Consider the following 24,765-nt stretch of genomic DNA (forward strand, 5'->3'; position numbering starts at 1 on the left):
TAGTAGCAAAGAGCTCTATTTCGATGTATTTTTTTTCAACGTATGATTAATAAAAGAGGTCACTCCCTTAGAGACAGGTCCTGGGGACGTTGTCCACAATGTATGAACTTCATTATCAATTGGTTATTCTTATTTTCTTCTCTCTTCTAAATCTTCTCCATTTCTTTTAATTCCAGACTCAATGAAGTTCTTTATGCTTCATTTAAGCTTATTGTTGGTTTAAATTAAATTCATTCACACTTGAACATTTCAACGAACCAAGTCACTTTAATGATATTAGATCAAGTGGTATCAAAGCAGGATTGATAAGTGGTTTGTGAGTGTGTATGATAACCAAGAGTAGATTGAAGCAAGGTGAAGGAACACTTGTTGAAGGCAATCCAGAAATTGGATCGAGGAGCTTCACTCAAAGAGAAGAGATGGATTCACAAGGAGAGATTCCTTTCAGGTCAAGTGAATATTTCCTTGATTCCTTATGACAATTAAGGTGATGGTGGAGGAAATGTATCATGATTAGAAGAAGATGGAAAAGAGTGACAAAACCAAAGATGAAAAAGAGGGATCGTCAAGTCAAGCTAGAAAAAAGGAAACTGGTGGTGATCCTCCTTCAAAAGATAGATCTCCAAAGGAAGAAAAACAAACTAATAAAAGTGATGGCACATATTCATTTAGCAACAATAAAGCATGCAAGATATTGGTGGGAATAATTAAGACAGATTCTCCTTGGCATGCATGCGCCAAAGATAACCATCCAAGGTATAATAAAGCTAATTGTTCCAATGTTCCTTTCAATTATAATGATATTAGCGATGTAAAAAGTTTTTTTTATAGGAAACCATGCACATTTTGTGGGTTGAATAACCATAGTGTTCCCAAGTATTGGAAAATAATGGCTTTGTATAGGAAAATCATGCCCAGCAATAAGGAGGTAAAGCATGAAGAAAACCTTCTAAGTCCCCATTTTATGAAGGAATATGTAAAATCATCCCACTCCCACAACAAGAAAGAAGGCCACGATGACGAACATTGTTGGGAGATGCATCTAGAATCAAGGCCTAAGTGGTTCTGAGATAGGAAAGGAAAGCATAAAATGGTTGCAATAGCTCAACAAGGCTATTTATCTAAGTCCAAAGATGAGACCCAAATCATCATAGTCGGGGTATGATGTAAAACCTTCCTGCTCAGGTTTGCAAAGATGGAGAAAGCAGATGATTTGAAGCAGAAAAGTGAAATGGCTGCATATAGATCTAGCCATGCTATGTTTTAGGAAACATCGACATTACAACATGAGATTTTGTTGTGTGAACCTGTAAATAAGGTCAAACGTATTGGTCCACTATCATTAAAATATTTATTTTTGTTTTCGCTACTAATGTTGAGTACATGGGTAAGTAATAAATATAGAAAGATGTGGAAATATGCAAATGGGTAACAATATGCTTTTAATTTTTATAGTTATCATGCAAATGATTATGATGAGATAGGTGCACAAAATAGGGTGGACATGGACAGGACAAGTGGGGAGGCAGATCCAACACTTTGTTTCTGATTAAGAACCTTTTAGAGGTTCAAAAGTCTCTCAATGAAGAGGAATGATTTGAGAGGATCTAAGAAAGCCTAAACATCAAAGTTATCGAAACTTATTAGAAACAATTCCATGTCAAAGAGCTCGATGAGACGATTCCAATGCAACTTGAATTGCACCAAACATAGCTTATATGTAAAATTATGGCAATCTAAAATTTGTGCCAAACTGAAAAAAGAGATTCTACAAGGTTGTCATGTGGTAGAACCTATAGTGACACATGGTATCCATACAAATGCCATGGAAGTGACACATGGCATCCATATGGTGACATGGAAAGATCTAGGGGTTGACATGGCTAGACAATTGGTGTTCACATGGCCAACTTGTGGCAAGTTTTGGAGCTAACACGTGGCAAGGCCACGAGCTGACATGGCAAGCCAAGGACAAGTGGAAAGTAGAGAAATCGACGCATGGCAAGATTGGGTGCTAATTGGGTACACAGGTGGACCAATTGCAACATGCCACGTGGCCCAGTCAAAGGGTGTCATGTGGCACCTTGGGAATGGTCAAGAAGTTTTGACGATCAAAAGTAGGTATGAAATGGATACCACAGGGATTGAACCCCTGACCGTTACATAGGCAAGCTAATGGCCCAACCATTTGGCAACCAATGTTGTTGGTTACATAAATAGTAATTCCTTTATTTAAAATTTTGTTGGTTCACCTTACTAAATGGGAAAGGTTGCGGGTTTCACTCTGTGACTTCACGAGAACTAACTATAATAGATTGACCATGTATCATTACGTTATCATTTGGTTTAATAGGTCAGGCCGTGTTAAACAAGCACCAGCTGAACCACCATTTGACCATGCATGAATAATTCTATGCCAAAATTTAACCAGTGGGTAGAATTAGTTTTTCACGAGGATCAATTTTTATTAGGCTGCAACACACTCCATTTTTATGGTTAAAACCAACTCCACCACATAATATTTGTTTTGGATTTGCTTGGAAAGGGGGCCTATTGTAATCAATGTTATAATATTAAAATGTTTCAATGCCAACAAGGATTGGCCACAGTGTCAAGTTTTATATGGGCCGCAACGATGCACAGTTTAACATAATGTGGTAATAGGTTGGCAGGGCTATAGTTTTGAGCCGTAAAATATTTGTGAGAGATTTCCTTATAAACATGGCTGATAGCCCCCAGGTTTGAACATAGATATGTCAACCCATAATGATTTTAAATATTAAAATTATGCCATAGAGCCACAATCCTTAGTCCTAAATTTTTAACAAAGCCAAGACCTTTTTGGAGTACACATTAAGCCTGCAAATCTTTTGTAAACAAGTTGTTGGAGCTTCAAGTTTGCAGTAACTGAAGGAGTTTTTGGTGGCATGTTTTAGGCCACTTCCTGGTATCAAAGAGCTTATTTGATGCAGGTTTTTGAAGGTTTTTTTTTAAGTAATTGAGGTCAATTTGTATGTAGTGAGTTTTGAGTCTATTTTTTTGCAATAAGAAAGGATAACGTGGTTTATGAACTCCCCTACCTTAGTTGCATTTTATAAGCTTCATGTAGTAGATTGAAAACATTTTATTGATGTAACAAATCGAATTGAAGAGGCCACTCCCTTGGAGACAAGGCCTGAAGACGTAGTTCACACTTGACGAACTCCATTATCAATTAGTTATTCTTATTGTTTTCTATCTTCTCAATCCTCTCCGTTTCTTTTAATTATAGCTTCGTTGAAGTTCTTCATGCTTGATATAAGTTTATTGTTGGTTTAATTTAAATTAGCGAACCAAGTCACTTTAATGATCTTAGATCACAAGGCAATGTTTATGGTGGTTCTTACCAAAGATTAAATTATAGAGGCAAAGAACCATGCTATAGATCTAGTGTTTAATGCATTAATCTTGAATGTAAGAAAATAAAAAAGAAATTAAAATGTAGGGAAGGAACTTACAACCTTATTCTTCTCCAATAAGGCAATTATACCTTTATATACCCCCTTGTTTCTTTTGTACCTATAATAAAATAAAATAAGAGTTACAAATTTTGGAGGGAAAAGAAGAAAACTATTTTTTTTAATTGTATTTTTAGTTTATCTCCTTATAAATTCACTCAAATTTCAACTTTAGGCACTTGTTGGATGCAAAATGAAATTCCACATCCAAGGAATACCCATTATGCATATTTTTTAGAAGACTCACATTGATAAAAATTGAAGATACAATAAAAAACGCTTTGAACATACTTTTTTAAATGTATCTTCAATTTTTATCAATGTGGGTCTTCTCAAAAGTATGCATAATGGGTACTCTTTGGATGTAGAATTTATGAGAAATATTATGTATGTCTTGAATAATACTCGAACCTCCACATTCGTAAGCATGATATTTTGAGTCTCGTGTGTCTTTCTGTATCCAACGAGTGCCTACACTTGAAATTTGAGTGAACCTACAAAGATATAAACCAAAAATACAATTAAAAAAAATAGTTTTTCTTATTCTCCCTCTAAAATATTAACATGTACCTATTTTTAAATTTAAAAGATTTTGACTGGTTTACATATTATGAAATGGAAATTACATGAAAATTTCATGGTCACTTTTAGGCTGAAATTTCCTCTAATGGATAAAAACTCCAACAATGTGCCCAAACATATAGCCACATATAAAAATTGTATAAATCATAAATTTAGCCATCACTTATCCAGAATAAGATGCTTTAATCAACAAGCTTGGAGGTTCACTCACAAGTTCTTCCACTAATAAATCCCCCAAATACAAGTTGCAAATGGAAAGAAAATTAACCCTTATATAGGTTTATGGTCATTACAATAAAATAACATTTGTTAACTTGATCTACTTTTCTCACTAATGAATACATCAAAATACTATTCTCAAATACTTGTGTATTTAATGTAGCAAAAGGTTTTTTGAGATCATTAACTTCCTCTAATAAAATATTCTAGGAAACAAATAAAATATTATTCTCATCTATGTGATTACAATAAAAACTCAACTATTAATAGAATTGGTTACAACAACTTCATAAAACTAAAGCCAAGAGATGAGGGTGCCTTCTTTGTTCCAGGATAAACCAATTATAGGGTTCTAAACATATCACGTTATATCCTTATCCATAAGTGCACCCTCCTAGACATGAATCACATATGTAAGATAGTAACAAGACCTCGATGATATAGCAATGAATAACCTCCATATGTGGATAAGCCAAATAGATGTGCAAGTAACCAACCTTATCCACACATGTGGCATCAAGAACCAATTCATTCCACGATGTGAGATGTAGAATGAGTCAATAGAGTCTCCATGTGTCACATGTGCATGATCAAGGGTAGAATTAGTGGTGGAGGACTAAATAGGAAATCATATAGTGTGAACACCCTCATCAAGGTGGCATACAACATTGTGCAACATAAGCTCATCAATGAGCTATCACTATTACATGTAGAAATTCTCACTGTAGATTAATCTAATTATGCAATATACTAGAGCAAAATACTTAATCTACTTCTACCATCAAACTTGTGGAAGCTTAATTGATTTGAGCAAGATCAAACATAACACATATAATAGAGAAGAAGAACCAATCACACATGAAACATAGAAGAATACTCTGGGGAAAGCCTCACCTAAAAAACCCCGCTATCTGTATTATCATACAATGGAAATATCTCAAAGATTACACACAGCTTTAGCTCTCACACAGCTATCCAGCTCTCAGTACAATCCCTCACTGCTCATAGATAGAACAGACAACACATATGCCTTTCCCTCTGTCCTCCAAGCCTCCTATTTCCTTACGCAGTTTTCCCTAGGTGATCCAACTGTAACCTTGTGTGACACTGATCTCACACACTGCTCTCACACATTGTCAGAATTGCGCAATCCTCAAGGAATTAATTCCTTCTACATGGATGAGTTTTCCTTATAGGAAAATTCTCCCAACTGATAGTACATTGTCCCTGTCTTTAATCTCAACTAGGCTTTTGTCTAAACTGGCATGCATGAGTTATTTATGGAAGAATATTCAGTTATCTGGAGTACACTAGTTGCATGCATGCATGCATTGACTAACTGAACTCACAATCAGTGCCACAAACTGTTTGGAACTAATCTAACTGGACTTAACTCAGTTAATTGAGCTAACTAATTACAACTCATCTTCATCTTATTAATTAAGGGATAACTTCCTCAATCAAAGGGATAATTGTTGCATGACTTCACAAAGACTTCATGTTTGAATTTCTCCAACTAATTAACTCAAGATGAATTAATTAATTATTTTTCAAACAAGTGGAAGGACTAAATTCGAATTTTAATTCAAGGACAAATTAAAATTGGAATATCTTGAAATGCTATCTATAGCAATGCTATTTTTAGCATTTCTATTTTTAGCATTTCTTGTTGCTATTTTCAACACTCCCTCTCAACAAGAAAGGGATTATCTGCCACCCCAATTCTGTCTCTATGAACTCGAATTTGAATTTTGAGAATGCCTTAGTCAAAATATCAGCATCTTGCTCCTCGGTCGAAATACACTGCAACAACATGATCCTCCTCACCACACAGTCTCGAAGATGATGATACCGAATATCGATGTGCTTGGATCTGTCATGAAACACTGGATTCTCAAAGAGTTTGATAAAACTCTAATTATCACAATAGATTACATTTGGATCCATCCTCTGATTAAACAAACCAACTAAAATTTTCCGCATCCAGATGGCCTCACATGTTTCTTGACTTGCAACCATGTATTCGACCTCCGCCGTGCTAAGTGCAACCGAGCTCTATTTCCTGTTGTACCAAGAAACTACCATTGACCCAAGGTTGAAAATTCCACCTGATGTGCTCTTCCGATCTGATGGAATCCCTACCCAATCTGCATCAGTGAAGCCCTGTAGCTTCACTCCCTCTGTCCGTCTGTACCATAATTCATATTGAGATGTGCCTTTGAGGTATCTCAACACATGCTTTTCCACCTTCCAAAACAACTTGGTAGGTTGAACCATAGCTTGATTCAACTAGTTCAGCGTAAAACACAAATCTGGTCGTGTGTTCACTAAGTACTTCAGTGAACCCACAAGCTGCCTGTACACAGTAGCTTCTACTACTTCTCCTAAAGTAGCATCTTCCTTCCTCCAGTTACTTGCTAGAGGAGTCTGCATGGGCTTTGTTGGGTCCCTATAATACTAGTGATTACCCCATTACTATTGTAGTTATACCCCTTATTTATATTGTTGTGCCCCCATTGTCCCCATATTGTTATTAATGTGCCCATATAATCCCTCTATTGTTATTTTTGTGGCTTTATATTATTATTGTTAGGTTGGCTGGATTATATTGTGACTCCTTAGACTCCTATATATAGAAAGGAGGTTTTGTCATTTGAATCATCCAAGAATTGTTCATTTATGTAATGTAAAGGAGGTTTCCCCCTCGAAGAGGCTGAATTCTAAGGCGTTGATCTATCTTTTCTATCTTTTCTTGAGCTGGTTTCATAACATTTGGTATCAGAGCTTTGGATTCTAGGGTTTCGCTGCTCCAAACAGGTCATCGTGCCATTTTCGCTATAACTTTTTTTTGTGATGTTTCAGAAGTCGCAAAAAAAACCAATTTGAGAAGAAATCGCGTTGAACCTTGGGTCCGAATTTCAGAGCTTTTCGCGCGATATTTTCGGAGATATGATCTGAGGAAGTTGGTCTTTTTGCAGACTCCTGAATTACACTCAAAACAGGTGACCTGGGGAAAATCGTCATAACTTTCTTTCTGAGCATCGGATTGAAATTTCGTAAGAAGGTACAGAAAGAGGACGAACTGTAGTTTTCTTTTATATATTTTTCAGAGTCAAAGGTTGAAACAGTGACACGTGGCACTTCATACAAGTTCGCTCTACTGAACTAGTCTATAATCAGGTCATTGTGGGAGATTGTGCATAACTCTTTCTTGGAGAATCCAATTTGGATCAGACTAGTGGCATTGGAAAGAGGACATAGAAGGCTACTACAGGTCACAATTTCAGAATTGGATGATTCGAAATTACAGAGATACATCAGATTCAATATCAGGCTTCTACAAAGTAAAAAAAGGTGTGTAGTTTTTTTTTTAATTTTTGCATAAGCTTGGTTTGAAGGAATTCAAAGGGCATAGTAAAGCATTATTATCGGTAACTGATGCCCCGAGGAAAGAAAATGCAAACACCTAGTAAGGAACCTGAAAGCTCTAGCATGACTCATGAAGAAGAGGAAGAAATGCTACATGATATATCAAAATTACAAGAACAAGTGCAACAAATGTCACGCTCACAAAAGCTAACAGATGCTAAGATAAATGGCGTGGAATCTAAGATAAATGGCGTGGAATCTAAGATAAAGGGCATGGAAGCTAAGATGGATGATCTGAAGACAGATTTGAGGACAGATTTGAAGATAGACATGGCAGATTTGAAGACAGATTTGGCAAATTTTCTACAAGAAATACTTACTAATGGTGAAAAGGTTGTAAAGGAAACTCATGATGTGAACAAAAGAAATGTTAATCATGATTCCATAGACTCTAATGTTGGATCGAAGACCCACCATATTCCAAAAATCGATATGAGGAAGTTTGATGGCAAGGATCCCGCCACATGGATATTACAGATGGAGCAATTCTTCGATCTCAATAATGTGCAAAACACACAAAAGGTACGTATGGCAACTTTATATTTGGAACCAAATCAGTTTGTATGGTATCAATGGCTTTGCTCTCGTAAACAATTTATCACTTGGGCAATTTTTACGGAAGAATTGATAGCACATTATGAGGATACAAAAAGCAACACTTTTTTTAGCCAATTGATAAGTCTCAAACAAAAGGGTTCAATAATGGAGCACATTGAGGAGTTCCAAAAATTGAACATAAGGGTAAAAGATATTCCAGAGGAGCATAGGATTGATGTGTTCATAGGGTCTTTAAAGGATAATATCCAACATGATGTTCGCCTTTGGGAACCTGATTCATTAGAGAAGGCATTCAGGTTAGCAAGAAAAATGGAAAGCAAAATTATGGCAACCAGGAAGCATACCACTCACAACTATAAAGACGGAAGTGTTGTTGCCCCTAGTCTTCCACAACCTATAAGGTTGACACCACAACAATTGGAAGAAAAAAGAGCAAAAGGGCTTTGTTACAGTTGTGATAGCAAATACACTAAAGGTCATAAGTGTGCTGAGAAGAAATTATTCTACATAGATTGTGAAGAGGAAGAAGAAAAGGAGCAAGAAAGGTCAAAAGAAGAGGATATACTCCAGGAACAAAGCCTAGATGAAGAACAAATAAATCCGACCATATCTTGTAATGCATTGGCGGGAATTACCACTCCTCAAACCATCAAGATAGAAGGACAAATCAAGAAGAAAAAGGTAATAGTGTTGATTGATTCAGGAAGCACCCACAATTTTATTCATTGTAGGGTAGCAAAAGAATTGAATTGCTTCCTATATCCAGCACCAGAGTGTCAAGTGATGATTGCAAATGGAGGAACAATAAATTGCTCTGGAAAGTGCCATAATATCAAGCTATCCATGGGAGAATATGTATTGACTAGCCCAATGCTTTCCATTCCAATGGGAGGTGCTGATGTTGTACTAGGAGTCCAATGGCTACAATCCTTGGGTACAATAGCTTTTAATTTTCAAGAACTTTTCATCAAATTTTCTGTGGAAGGAAAGGAAGTTGAATTAAGGGGTATTGCAGGGAAACCAGGAAAGATAATCAGCTCTAATGGTATGAAAAAGCTTCTCCTGCGAAAGATAATCAGCTCTAATGGTATGAAAAAGCTTCTAAAAAAGGAGCAAAGAGGTGTAATTGCACAATTATGTTCGCTAGATGTTTCCACATTGGAATCATCTATTTCTCCAGATCTCCAAAAAGTCCTGGACAATCATTCCAAGGTATTTGAGACTCCCAAAGGTCTCCCACCTATGCGTGATCATGATCATGCTATTCATCTGATTCCAGGAAGTGTTCCTCCAAACATCAGGCCGTACAGATATCCCTATGTCCAAAAAAGTGAAATTGAACGTATGGTTGCAGAAATGCTAGAGGCTGGTATAATTCAACCGAGTCAAAGTTCTTTCTCTGCTCCAGTAGTATTGGTGCACAAGAAGGATGGATCATGGCGCATGTGTCCGGATTATAGGGAGCTCAACAAGCTCACTATTAAAGATAAGTTCCCCATTCCTGTCATTGATGAATTACTGGATGAATTGCATGGATCAATTTACTTCACCAAGTTGGATCTTCGTTCAGGATATCATCAAATCAGAATGAAGATTGAAGACATTCCGAAAACGGCATTTAGAACTCATGAGGGTCATTATGAATTTTTGGTCATGCCTTTTGGCCTTACCAATGCACCTTCAACATTTCAAGGTTTGATGAATTCAATTTTCAAACCATTCCTTAGAAAATTTGTGTTAGTATTTTTTGATGATATACTAATCTACAGCAAGTCTTGGAAGGATCATGTTGAACATGTTGACAGGGTGCTACAACTATTGGAGGAGAAACAATTATATGCAAAAAGATCCAAATGTTTCTTTGGAGTCCAGGAGGTGGAATATTTGGGTCATATTGTATCTCATGAAGGAGTTAAGGTAGACCCTAGCAAAATTAAAGCCATTAAGGAATGGAAAATCCCCACATCCATAAAGCATCTGCGAGGATTTCTTGGGTTGACAGGGTATTATCGCAAGTTTGTTAAGAATTATGGGAGAATAGCAGCACCTCTAACAACATTATTGAAGAAAGATGCATTTTCATGGACTCCGGAAGCAACAAAGGCCTTTGAACATCTTAAAGAGGCAATGTGCCAAGCACCGGTCTTAGCTACACCGGACTTCACAAAAACCTTTATTGTGGAATGTGATGCTTCAGGAAATGGAATTGGTGCTGTTCTAATGCAAGATGAAAGACCCATTGCTTTTGAAAGTCGTCCAATCAAGGGAAAGTTTTTAAGCAAAGCTATTTATGAGAAGGAAATGTTGGCAATACTCCATGCACTTAAGAAATGGCGACCCTACCTAATGGGAAGACACTTCAAGGTAAAAACGGATCATGATAGCCTTAAATACTTTTTAGAACAAAGATTATCCTCTGAAGAGCAACAAAAGTGGGTCACAAAGATGTTGGGTTATGACTTTGAAATCATCTACAAAAAAGGGAAGCAAAATGTGGTGGCAGATGCACTCTCAAGAAAGGATGAGGATGTGGAAGCATTGTTGTGCGCCATTTCTATTATCCAACCAGATTGGATAAACGAAGCAAGGGAGGAATGGAAGAATGACGAAGAAGTGTGGGCACTTATTCGAAAGCTACAACAAGATTCCAGTACGTCTGATACATTTAGCTGGAAAAATGATTCGTTATGGTACAAAGATCGCTTATACCTCTGTAAGAATTCCCAGCTAAAACAAAAGATTCTTATGGAATTGCACACTTCTCCCTTAGGAGGGCACTCAGGATTTTTAAAAACTTACCACAGGGTTAAGAAGGAATTTTTTTGGGATGGCCTTAAATCAGATATTCAAAAGTTTGTGGCGGAATGTTTGGTTTGCCAACAAAATAAAGTTGAAACAATTAAGACACCGGGTCTATTACAACCTTTATCCATTCCAAGCCAACGTTGGGAGGAGGTTTCAATGGATTTTATCACAGGTTTACCCAAGTCTGAGGGAAAGAGTGTCATCATGGTGGTAGTTGACAGACTTACCAAGTATGCACACTTTTGTGCATTATCACATCCATTTAAAGCCAGTACAGTTTCTACTGCATTTATGGAAACAATTCAAAAGCTACATGGAAACCCAAAGATTATTGTAAGTGACAGAGATCCCATTTTCACTGGAAATTTTTGGACAGAATTATTTTCTTGTCTTGGTACTCAGCTCATAGCTCATCTTATCATCCTCAATCTGATGGGCAAACTGAGATAGTAAACAAATGTTTGGAAGGATATCTTCGTTGCTTTGTATCTGATAAACAGACACAATGGGTCAAATGGTTGCCTCTGGCTGAATGGTGGTATAACACTTCCTTCCATACAGCAACAAAAATGACCCCATTTATGGCACTTTATGGGTATCAACCACCATCCATCACATCATATTTAAGAGAAAATTCTAAGGTTCAGGCAGTGGAACATCACATCGAACATCAACAACAAGTCCTCCAACTCTTAAAGGATAACCTCGTGTTGGCACAAAATAGAATGAAACAACAGGCAGATCAACATCGCAGTGAAAGAAGTTTTGATGTAGGTGATTGGGTATTCCTACGGCTACAACCATATAAGCAAATGTCCCTCAAGCAAGCTAAGAAGGATAATAAATTATCACCAAAGTATTATGGTCCGTACAAGGTGTTGCAAAAGATTGGTACTATGGCATACAAATTGGAGCTTCCTGCAGCTTCTCGATTGCACCCAGTTTTCCATGTTTCATGTTTAAAGAAGGTTATAGGTGACAAGCTCCCAGTTCAAACAATATTGCCAGAACTTGACGAGGAAGGAAAAATTATATTGGAACCGAAAGCAGTCACAGAAACAAGAACTCGACAGCTACGAAATCGATCAATTTCAGAGTATCTTATCAAGTGGAAGAACTTATCCGCTGAAGATTCCACATGGGAGGATGAGAATTTTATGCAGAAGTATCCAGAACTACTCAAGCGTTGAGGACAACACTTTTTTGAAGGAGAGGGGCATGTTGGGTCCCTATAATACTAGTGATTACCCCATTACTATTGTAGTTATACCCCTTATTTATATTGTTGTGCCCCTATTGCCCCCATATTGTTATTTCTGTGCCCATAGAATCCCTCTATTGTTATTTTTGTGGCTTTATATTATTATTGTTAGGTCGGCTGGATTATATTGTGACTCCTTAGACTCCTATATATAGAAAGGAGGTTTTGTCATTTGAATCATCCAAGAATTGTTCATTTATGTAATGTAAAGGAGGTTGCCCCCTCGAAGAGGCTGAATTCTAAGGCGTTGATCTATCTTTTCTATCTTTTCTTGAGCTGGTTTCATAACAGGCTTGCACTTTTCCATGTGGAATCTCCTGAGTATCTCATTGGCATACTTGCCTTGAGACACAAACAACTCCCCATCATTCTGCCACACTTCCATGCCTAGAAAGTAGTGCATGAGACCCTTGCAATACATGATCAATTGATAATCACCTGTCAATATGAGATCATCAACATAAAGAACAACGATCAACTGCTTACCTTCTACCATGATGCGGTACAGGTTCGCATCTGCTTCACTCTTTGTGAAGCCCAACCCCATGAAGTAGTTGTCGATCCTGGTGTACCAAGCACGAGGTGCTTGCTTCATCTCGTACAAGGCTCTCTTGAGTCGGCACACATGCGACTCACGATCGAAGGTCTCAAAACCTTCTGGCTACTCTATGTACACCTCTTACTCAATCTTGCCATTGAGGAATGCAGTCTTCACAACCATCTAATAGATCTTCCAACCCATCTGTGCTGATAGTGCCAACATCGATCTGATAGATGAGTACCTTGCAATAGGTGAAGAAGTCTCATCATAGTCAATCCCCTTGACCTGTGAGAAACCACGGGCAACAAATATTACCTTTTGTTTCTCCACACTACCATTTTTAGCTTGCTTTACCTGTAAAGCCAATGGGAAATCACAACTGACTTGTTCTCCAGTCTTGGAACTACATCCCAAACATTGTTCCTGACTATGGAGTCATATTCCTCCACCATAGAATCAACCCAAATCAGTTGTTGCACTGCATCCTCAAAAGAAGAAGGCTCGGTCCATGTATCCAGTGTACCTATCAAGTGACCTCCTCTGTCTGCACTAAGAGGATGGCTCGCCAACATTCTCTCCCGCATCCGACACTAATATGTCAACTTCTCTTGTGCGCTTCTGTCCCTCCCTGAAACACTCTACATGAGTGGATGTCTCCACTCCTGGAACCTCTCCATGTGGCTGCTCTGCATCATTCTGAGGCTCTTCCTCCTTGGGAACCAAAAGTTCCTTCACTGCCTGTAGTTGGAGCTCCCTCTCAAGGGAAAATCACATGGCCTTCTTCTCATCGAACTTAAGATCTCTATGAACCACTGTCCTCTGACTGGTAGGCATGTATACCCGATAGTTGTGGGGTGTATCAATGTATCCCACAAGTATCCCCAACTCAGCTGTCGTTTCTTCTGGGAATCTTTGGTCACATGGCAATAAATCGATGAGCCAAAGATCTTGAAGTGACCCACATCTGGTTTCTTCTTGGAGAAAGCTTCCTCTGGTGTCTTCATCCCAAGTATGTGATGTGGGCTTCTATTATGAAAATAGACTGTTGTGTTGCATACCTCAGGCCACAAGTGAAGTGGTAGGCCTTGGTCATGCAACATCGCCCGAGCTGCCCCCACAACCATTCTATTCTTCCTCTCGACCACCCCATTCTGTTGTGGTTTATGAGGTGCCGCCAACTCCCGTTTAATTCCTTCTACTGCACAGAAGTCCTTAAACTCTGGAGAGACATACTCTCCACCATTGTCTCTTCTCAAGGCTTTGATTTTCTTCCCAGACTCTTTCTCAACCAAAGCTTTGAAATCACAAAACTTTGAGAAGGTTTGATCCTTATTTTTCATGAAACAGATCCAACATCTATGAGAAAAATCATCAATAAAAATCACATAGTACCTTTGTTTAGCGGTGGATGTTGTCGCGAATGGTCCACACACATCTGTATGAACTCGCTCCATGATTGCTTCTACTCGACTGTCTCGATCGTGAAAAGAAGATTTGGCGTACTTTCCTAAGGTACAACCTTTGCATGTATCAACTTGCTCAAGTTTACCTTTGGGAAGTCCAATAGAAATCTGCTGCATTATCTTCGAGGCCCCATGATGCAAGTGGCCCAACTACCTGTGCCATAACTCACCAATATCTTGGCTTTGCATCAATTCTGCTTTCGAACTCAATGCAGTGCAGTCATCTACCTCCAGCTTGTAGAGATTCTTCACTCGAATCCCAATCCTCTTGGTCTGCCCCGTGGCTATGTGTCTCAGGAATGCCTTTCCTTTACTGCAGACCACATCGTCTCCTTTGTCCTCCAACATCGCTACCAAGACCAAGTTCTTCATCAGTCTAGGCACATATTTTACACTAGTCAGAGTGAGAGGAGCTCCATGCTCCCTCTAAAAAAACAATCGTGCCTTCAATGGAAACATAGTACTTTCCATCATCACCCATCTCTACGCACATCTTGAGGTCTTTCTCCTCAAGGGTACTGAATAAACTTTTGTCTTCGATCATGTTGAATGAGACTCCACTGTCCAGATACCAAACACAACCCACCATCGATGAAACCATACATGCGATGAGGGTAAAATCCAATTCGAATTGTGAAGCTAATGCCTCACCTTCTTATCCCTTCGAGGATCCCTTCTTGGATTTCTTCAATGGGCAATTAGTTGCATAATGACCCACCTCATGACAATTAAAGCATCTCACTTTAGATTTGTCAATCTTCTTCCCACAATGAGAAGAACTCAATTTGGAATGGGAAGCCTTCCCTTTCCCTTTCCTTGCCTTACTTGCTAAGGCTAGATTTTCTTCATCATCATGCTTTGATGAAGAACCATCTCTTGTGCTCCTTCTGATCTCCTCCTGCATCAGATCCAACCACAGTAGTTCTCAATCTGGCAGTTTCTCTCTTCCATTCACTAAGTCCTGGTAGCTATTCCAGCTCTTATGAAGACCGAGGAGAGCAAGGTTCACCATTTCCTCATCGGCAATCATTATTCCCACACTACCAAGCTCATCCCTGCAGGTGGTGAGCTTGTTCAGATATGTAGAAACACTGTCACCCTTTTCCATTTTGATTTTCTGAAGCTTATCCTTGAGCGCCAACTTCCTCTGGTCGCTACTGTTCTGATATAGGTCCTTCAATATCTTCCACATTGAAAACGGAGTCTCCTTCCCATGGAGACTCGAGACAATATGGTCCCGAACTCCCTCCAGAAGAATTCTCCTCGCCTTCGCCACACACTTCTTCCATTCAGCCAATTCTTGGGCATTAGAAGTAGCTGGCTTGGGGATTTCTTGATCAATGAAATCCTTCAAACCATTGTCTTCTAGTACCGCTTCCATGCGATCCTTCCATGCTATGTAATTCAAGTTGCCATCCAGTACATACTCGAGTCTCAAGCCATTAAGCGCCATTGGTGAACTTAGAGGTGTGATAAGAAATCAATTTCTACCTGCAATCAAGAACTTCAAACTTCGAATTTCCCTCCTCAGTACACTGTTCACATCTCTAATCACCTTTGCTCTGATACCATGTAGAAATTCTCACTATAGATTAATCTGATTATGAAATATACTAGAGCAAAATACTTAATCTACTTTTACCATCAAACTTGTAGAAGCTTAATCGATTTGGGCAGAGATCAAACAGAACACATATAACAAAGAAAAAGAATCAATCACACATGAAACATAGAAGAATACTCTGGGGAAAGCCTCAGCTAAAAAACCCCGCTATCTGTATTATCGTACAATGGAAATATCTCAGAGATTACACACATCTTTAGCTCTCACACAGCTATCCAACTCTCAGTACAACCCCTCACTACTCATAGACAGAATAGACAACACATATGCCTTTCCCTTTGTCCTCCAAGCCTCCTATTTCCTTGCGTGGTTTTCCCTGGGTGATATAGTTGTAACCTTTTGTGACATTGATCTTGCACACTGCTCTCACACATTGTCAGAACTGTGCAATCCTAAAGGAATGAATTCCTTCTGCATGGATGAGTTTTCCTTATAGAAAAATTCTCCCAACTGATAGTACACTGTCCCTGTCTTTAATCTCAACTGGGCCTTTGTCTGAACTAACATGCATGAGTTATTTATGGAAGAATATTCAGTAATCTAGAGTACACTAGTTGCATGCATGCATGCATTGACTAATTGAACTCACAATCAGATCCACAAACTGTTTCGAACTAATCTAACTGGACTTAACTCAGTTAACTGAGCTAACTAATAACAACTCATCCTTATCTCCTTAATTAAGGGATAATTTCCTCAATCAAAGGGATAACTGTTGCATGACTTCGCAAAGACTTCATGCTTGAATTTCTCCAACTAATTAACTCAAGATGAATTAATTAATTATTTTTCAAACAACTGGTGAGACTAAATTCGAATTTTAATTCTCAATGTTAATTCAAGGACAAATTAAAATTGGAATATCCTGAAATGCTATCTATATCAATGTTATTTTTAGCATTTCTTATTGTTATTTTCAACATTACAAGGTAGAAATCCTCCATATTTTTTGGTTCCCTCAACCAATAGAATAGGAACATGTGCCACATGACCTCCCCGTGAAGAAATATGCATTAATAGGTTTAACACTCAAGTGAAATATTAGGGGAATTTTGAGGTTTAAAATGGGCATCCTAAGGAAATTATAAAATAATAATGTAAATAATAAAATAAGATTAAATTAAATCATCAAATTTTAGAGGGAAAAAAGAAATAACTACTTTTTCAACTCGTATTTTCAACTTATCTCCCTATTGGTTTACTCAAATTTCGAGTGGGAACACTTGTTGGATGCATAATTTGATTCTTCATCTGATGAGTGCCCCATGCTTCATACTTTCCACGAACCCTGCTACATAAAAAATGAGAAATACATGAAAAACGTGAGCAATCATGTTTTTTCATGTATTTCTCATTTTTTGTGTATCAGAGACCATCGAAAGTATGCAACATGGGTACTCATTGGATGATGAATTAAATTTTTCATCCAACAGGTACTCCTGCTCGAAATTTGAGTAAAACCATAGGGAAATAAGTTGAAAATATAAATTGAAAAAGTAGTTTTATTATTTGTAATCTTTTTACCTTTTTACCCCAAAAATGGTGAATCATCCCCCATGGTTGACATCATCATCTTTAATTCTATTGGTTCTTATAAAGTTTATTTTTGTTGTACATTTTTCTTAGGAGGTCCATTTTAGACCTCAAAAGTTCTCGAATGTGTACCATGAATGCTCAAACCGCAAGATATGCGAACCAAAAACTATAGATACCTAATAAATCATGAAGTGGAACGCTCCCCAAGAGGAAGTGTCTATTTTGCAGAATATATCCATATGACCTCAATAGGCACATTAAACTCCATGACGCCCTCACCTAAAATTCCATGTCAACCATATCCATATATGCACTAAAGACCCCTTGAATATGGTGCCCAAGTATTGGAAACCTAAGAAAGGGTGGATTGCTTCCGAAGAGCAAGTGTCTATTCCATCAATTATGACCATATACCATGATAGACACAAAAATTATCGTGGCACTTCATCCAAGCTATCTAATCTGTCAACCATGACAAAATGTTGCCTTGAAACCCTAGGTTGTTAAGAAATGTGCCATGGAGGTGAAAAATATACCTAATTTGGTGTATATTTGATTAATTATATTATAAATAGCCAACATACACTTTAGATGCCTAGGCACTCCATCATAGCTCCATATCTCACTATGACACTATCGTACCATAGTCAATCCCCCCAAGGTCTTCCAAAGTATAATAAAAAATGAGTGCTCTATGAAAAGGGTTATCTATATGGTTGAATACCATCATGAAAGCACAACAAACACCAAAAGTACTAAATTGTTTCTTCCAATAGGAGCTTTACGTCATCATGTCAAGACCAAGCCCAACTCTAAAACATGGTCAAGAAGATAAACACTCCACAAGGTAACTTATCTATCTTATTGAATGCTATCATAATAGTGTAATAGACATGTAAAATGCAAGAGCACTCGTTTAACACTGCCATATGGGTATATCTCCACAAAAATCCTCATCAAATCCTATAGGGTACTCCAACACATGCCAGAAAGATTAATGCTCTGGAAATATCATTATCTATTATGTCCAATATCATCATGTACAACATATGTAGAAAATATTATTCTCCCATAATAGCATTATCCTCCATAATAGCAAGTCATGCAAAGAGCAAACAAGAAAATATAATTGTCACATCAAAGCATTACCTTGATCCAAAGGCATCTAGATAACCAACATCATAACAAAGCAATAAGAGAATCATCATAAAGTGATCAAAACAACACCAACCAAGCTATCCAAGATCATCATCAACATAGTCTATGAAAGAAGACCACCACTATGATCACTCATCCTAAAACAATATTATGAAAGATTACTCCGCTAAAAAGTATTAACCCTTCACTCATCATTAACCCTTCACTCATCCAAAATATCAACACTTATACAAGTTACCCCTAATGTGCAATTATAACTCATGTGAATAAGGGTAACAATGGGCACAATCAAATTTATTACCATTTGATATTAAAATGTAATTTCTTAAATTTTAATAAAATTAAGATAATTCATTTTACATTCTATGCTCAATATGTAATATCCGTATTATCATATGATATGTATCCAGATTTTTTTGAAAAATGAGGAGATTTTATATTTGTATAAATTATATAGAAATCTTATCCTGTGATTTTTTTTTTAATACTTTACAAAATATTAAAACTATTCAAAATATTGCAAAATGAAACCATAATGTCTTACGCACATTTTATGATTTTTCAAATGTAATAGTATTTACAATAGAACCTTGAACAGAAATTGGAAAAACAAAAAATTCAACGCTAAAATGGTTTCCACAAGTATTGATACTCTTATACAGTTAAATTCAATTTTCACGAGTATCCACACGCGTCTTCACACTAAATTAATGAGCATATGCTTTATGACAAGGTCTTTCAAGATCAGGCATGTTGCATTTATATGTACATATTTAACGTGGAGCAATCCCGGAAACAGTACCACTGAGAAGGTCGCTCCCAAGAATATCTGAAGACACATAGGGATTTTGGGTCGTTATTTCTCCAAAGCTCATATGCTTTTCTTCCATGTCCATTGAATCTTGAGATTGCATGGATGGTGTGGTACGATAGGGCATTAACTTCATGATCTTTTCAAGCTCGTGAACAACCTGAGTCACAGAGGGGCGTGCGTCTGTTTCGTCTTTGCAACAGCTCAATGCTAAACTGGTAAATGGCTCCAAGCATTCTGAAGGGTATGAACCCATCCGCTGATCGATCATAGATAACATCATTCCGGATTGATATGCCATATTCACCTGCGAAACAAGATGATTAGTTGCAGGTACCCAAGATTAACAATAAAAAACTCCCATCTCACTAGGTTCAGTCGACTTCATAACAATGCCACTCAGTGTTTTTACAATGGAAGTGCATTGAAAAGCAAAGAGGATGTGGGTGCTACTTCTAAAGCCCAGTATGATAGAAATAGACGTTGTCACCTGGGTAAACTTGCATCACGGGGGCTTAAAAATATACAAATAATGACAGTAGTAATTTCCATTTTACATTCGACAAAATAAAATTTATAAATCCAGACAAATCCAATACTTCAGTTTTAAAAGCCTACATGAATGAAGCACATGAAAGATGCCATGTACAGAAAATAGGATAAAGATCGTATTGACTGTAACATATACCTCCCGGACAATGTTCTTTCCATTCGTAATGGGTTCCATGCCTGTCAAGAGCTCCAGAAGGACCACACCGAAACTATATACATCGCTCTTATCAGTCAGCTGATGAGTCAAGAAGTACTCTGGATCCAGATAGCCCTACAAAATTACACGAAGTTATCCATTGCTTGTAAATACAATTAAAATCACCATGGTTTAAAAAATACAAGTCTTACGCATTTATCATTTCAAGTTTTGTTTCTTACCGGAGTGCCTTTCACTACAGTTGATACATGACCTGGAGCTGAACCTTCCATATCTGGCTGTGGTGCAAGCTTTGACAGTCCGAAATCTGCAACTCTTGCATTAAAATTATCATCTAGTAGGATGTTGGTTGCCTTTATGTCACGGTGGAAGATGGGAGGATTAGCCTCAGTGTGGAGATACATAATGCCTCTAGCAGATCCCAGAGCAATGTGAAGGCGCATGGCGAAGTCTAAAGGCTTTAATTTTGATCTTCCTGTCAAAGAATAACACATATTTCTTTCTCAACATTGACCTACATTTGAAAGTGAAGCATGCTTATGGAAAAGGACAAAATATGAACAGATCATATAGCAGTAAAAATTTACCAGAGAGATGATCCCGTATTGTTCCATTTCCCATGAATTCATAAACCAACATCTGTATAAGAAACAGATTGAAACATTCCTACGTTAGATTCTATCCATTGACATCTATGGCAGCCTTACATAACTGGATTCAAGCTAAACAGTTATTTTCCATGAAAGCAAAAAAAAATTGTTAATATTGTTTTAAGTCAACTACCAGAGAAAGTACTCATCATACATGGTAGGTAGTAAAACTCTGCCTCTTTCACATCATCTCACAAATCCAAGTCTTTTAGTCTTAATTCAACTACCAGAGAAGATACTGATTATGCATGGCAGCTAGTAGAACTTGCTGAAAATTTGGATAGCATTAGAGAGGATACTGATTATGCATGGCAGCTAGTCGAACTTGCTGAAAATTTGGATAGCAATAGAATCATGAAGGATATTTGTTTTTGTCAACCTTACAAGTCGGCCTCATAAGTTCTTCAAGTCGGCCCCATTAGGGTTAATTAGCCCACGTCAAACTCATATAAATTGAGCAATCAATGGAATTCATTTGACACAACACACAAGCTAGTTTGTTCTGCAATTTTAAGCGAGTCTCCACACGTGTGAAGATCAGAAGGAAGGTTGATTGAAGCTGCATTGACTTTTCTGGAACCTGCTTTGACCGACTTTGTTTGGATACACTGGCATCTGATTTGAATCTCTGTTTTGATCATTTGGAAGGCTGAAGATTTCAGTGTTTATTGATCTCCGTTGAATGAAGATTTCACTCATACTTATTGGGACGTTGACCTGTGTTGATTGCATCTCGGGGCTGCTGGTTTGACCATAAAGTTCGACCATTTTGTTGACTGCTCTGTGGCCATCTCAGAGCTGAATTTTGGCCCTCAATCTAAGTCATCTCAGGACAGAATCTCGGCCTCTTTTGCAGACTACATTCATTGAACAGAAGTTGACTTTCTCTCTCCTATTGACTAGTTTTGACTGGAACTCTATTGAGAACAGATTTGGATTCATTGGTATATTCTTGATGTACTTTTGATGTACTTTTGATGGACAGAATTTCTCGCTTATAAGGAAAGAATTTTGGTTGGCTTTTCCCCTTGTGGGTTTTGCCCTGGCTGTGACCCTAATTCTTGGTGTCCCTTGTTTACTGTTCATTGTTTATTGTGATCTCTATTTACTGCTCTTATTGAAGAAGTGAATGGTTGGAGTTTTTAATGTATAGCTACTTGATGATTGATGATTGAAGTGTAAAGAAAGAATTGATTGCATCATTAGAAGTAGTTATCAATTGTGAAAACTATTCTAGTCCTAGCTACACTAGAATTTCAACATGGTATCAGAGCTTTGGTGAAAAAAGAGCAGAGAGATCATCTTGAAGAGCACTTGAAGGGCATCCAAAGAATTTTGAATTCTGTCCTCTATTGTGATCAGCAATCTTCATCATGAATTCCTTCATGAAGACTGAAAGCAAGCTTGAAGGAGCTACTAACTACAGGGCATGCAAGTCTAGGGTTGAAATAATTCTTGAAAGAAACAAAGTTTTGGGAATTGTCACAGGTAAAGTTACTGAACCATCTGATCAAGCTGGAAAGGAGAAGTTTCATGAAGATGGTATTTTGGCAAGAAGCATCATATTATATTCTATTAGGGATCATTTGATTCCCTAAATTGCTGAACATAAGACTGCCAATGCTATGTATGATGATATTATTGGATTTTATACCATTAACAATGTAAATCAATCCATCAATCTAAGAGGACAACTTCGTAATACCAAGATGACGAAGAATGACACAGTGGCATCATATTTTCTCAAGATTTCTCAAATAAGAGACCAAGTCAAAGCCATTGAAGAAAGAAGTATCCGATAAGGAATGTTGGATGGTGTTGTCATTGATGTCAACCCTGGGGTTTGACAAGATTTGACTTTGACTGAAACATACATCATTAATGTCAAATTGTAATGAATGCTTCTTATAATTGTTTGGATTACATCAAGTTGGCAACTCCACTGTTGGATGGTTAAAAACCTAGGTCTTAGGGTTTGCATTCTTGGACTAAGGACATACCCCAACTTTGTAGAGGCTTTTTGAAGAGGAAAATCATTGGGTTTGCTCTAGAGATCCACGTCATTGGATTCTCCTTGGAATGATGATTTTGATGGTATGTGATACACCCTGAGAGGCCTCCTAGTCTAAGAGATATTCACGTTTGAAGTTTGGGACCCCAGTGGGTGGCCTAAAACCCGATAGAATGGGTCATGACACACATTCATTGGTCAATGATCATATCTAACTTAAGGGTTACTACAAATAAGCTATTATCCCTCCTCCATGATCCAAGAGGATCCATCGATCCACTTGTACAGATGTTCAAAGTGTCGTCATTAGTGTTCATGGGTGTCGTTCAGTGTCGCCGTCGCTTCAGTTCAGCTTTGACAGATCAATAGTGTTGGTTATGATCAGGTTGTACAGGTAATGTTTATAGTTTTTCATGGCATTCAGTTGATGTGGTGTTGTACCTAGTTGTCGACTTATGTTCACCGACAGTTCCACCAGGATTGGTCAACGAAATGTGTTTTGTCGTTCAACTTTGCAGGATTGGTTTCGACAAGGGTTGTTTCGTCCATTGCAGAGGTTTGATGTGTCAACATGGTTGTCATCATGGCAGAGGTTCATCGTCCAGGTTGTCATTGCAAAGATAGCCAAAATCGACGATGTGCGTGGGTTTATCATTGCATATGGGTTTATGTCAAATTGTGACGAAAGATGTAAAAAGGGTTTTTTTATTCTAGACCTAAACCCTAATCCTACATCTAAGTCCTAAAGGCCAAAACCTATGCCTAAATCCTAATCATGTTCTAAAAATCCTACACCATTCCCTAAGCTACATCCATGTATTAATACCATGTAGAAATATATGCCTAAATCCTAATCATGTTCTACAAATCCTACACCATTCCCTAAGCTACATCCATGTATTAATACATGTAAAAATCCTATTAAAATTCCATTACTAAAGTCCTAAACCCTAATCCTAATGCTCTCGACCTATTTTGTATGTTTAAACATTGTTAATAAACAAAACATTACATATGACAGACCAAACCACCATCCCTATACCGCATCGGAAACTGTATGCATGTGAGCAAGGATTATAAAGGCGGAGGTTACAGTTATGTGTCCCTAACCACGGGCCGCTAACTGTATCGGAACTGCCGGGGGAAAGGGTCATGTGACCACATGTTGGCGTTCACGTCGGAGTTTTCGAAACTGCGGAGTGCTCACTGTTGACCTCTACTAGTCAACTACCCATGCAGTCCACCCCGTTTTTCTTGACAGAAAGAAGCAGCACCTGATCAGCATGTCCGTGCCATCCTGCCATCATCAGCAGTTTGATCTTTTTGATTGTAAACCCAGTCTGCATGTATTAACTGTAAATAATCTTAGCAGACATGAAGTCATGTATGTAATTTGCCTAGGTGGACCTAACTTTCTGATGACAATCTACGTCCCGGAAGGTTTTTTGTCTCACCGATCCACGGATCGGCAGAGTTTTCCTTCAAACCTGACCCCAAAGCCGGGATTGATTTTGTCATTAGAACTTTAGGAGAATCCTAGTGTGTTGATTTGCTAGATTATCGTTGTGTCGCAGAGCTGGGTGTTTTGTGAGGGCCTGTATTAAATGGGTTTGTCCCTTAAGATGTAATTTTGTAAAAGTCATGATGTAATGTGTCCTGAGGGTCGAGAAATGTTTTAAATCCCCTCATGAGTCCTAAGTCCTAGGTCCTAGGTGATGTTTCCGAAGGTTTAGTTCAGTGATCCATTTTAAAATGAATTAAAAAATAAAAAAAATGAATAAAAATAATAAAATAATGAAAAATAATAAAAAATTAAAAAATCAAGCAAAAACCCTAACTAATAAAATAATAATATTTTAAGTGAATAAATCGACGGATGAGATCAAGAGATGTCTTGATCCTCATCAACGG

The 24,765-nt window shown here is 37.7% G+C and overlaps 1 protein-coding gene across 2 annotated transcripts in view; it reads right to left on the reverse strand.

Annotated features, from left to right (window-relative positions):
• Nucleotides 1-19,198: 19,198 nt before the first annotated feature.
• LOC149194248 (putative LRR receptor-like serine/threonine-protein kinase At1g06840) overlaps nucleotides 19,199-24,765 on the reverse strand; it is a 281,247-nt gene continuing 275,680 nt past the window's right edge. For both annotated transcript variants that reach the window (XM_089405064.1, XM_089405065.1), the window contains 4 exons: nucleotides 20,781-20,832; nucleotides 20,415-20,668; nucleotides 20,173-20,307; nucleotides 19,199-19,791 (listed from right to left, as the gene is read on the reverse strand). In XM_089405064.1, coding sequence (XP_089261190.1) covers nucleotides 19,447-19,791; nucleotides 20,173-20,307; nucleotides 20,415-20,668; nucleotides 20,781-20,832 — 786 coding nt within the window. In that variant the 3' untranslated portion in view covers nucleotides 19,199-19,446. The remainder of the gene's footprint in view (nucleotides 19,792-20,172; nucleotides 20,308-20,414; nucleotides 20,669-20,780; nucleotides 20,833-24,765) is intronic.

The sequence above is a fragment of the Pinus tabuliformis genome, chromosome 2_2 (assembly GCF_031772625.1).
Source record: "Pinus tabuliformis cultivar Carrire ecotype Pingquan chromosome 2_2, CPIR1, whole genome shotgun sequence".
Lineage (NCBI taxonomy): Eukaryota > Viridiplantae > Streptophyta > Pinopsida > Pinales > Pinaceae > Pinus > Pinus tabuliformis.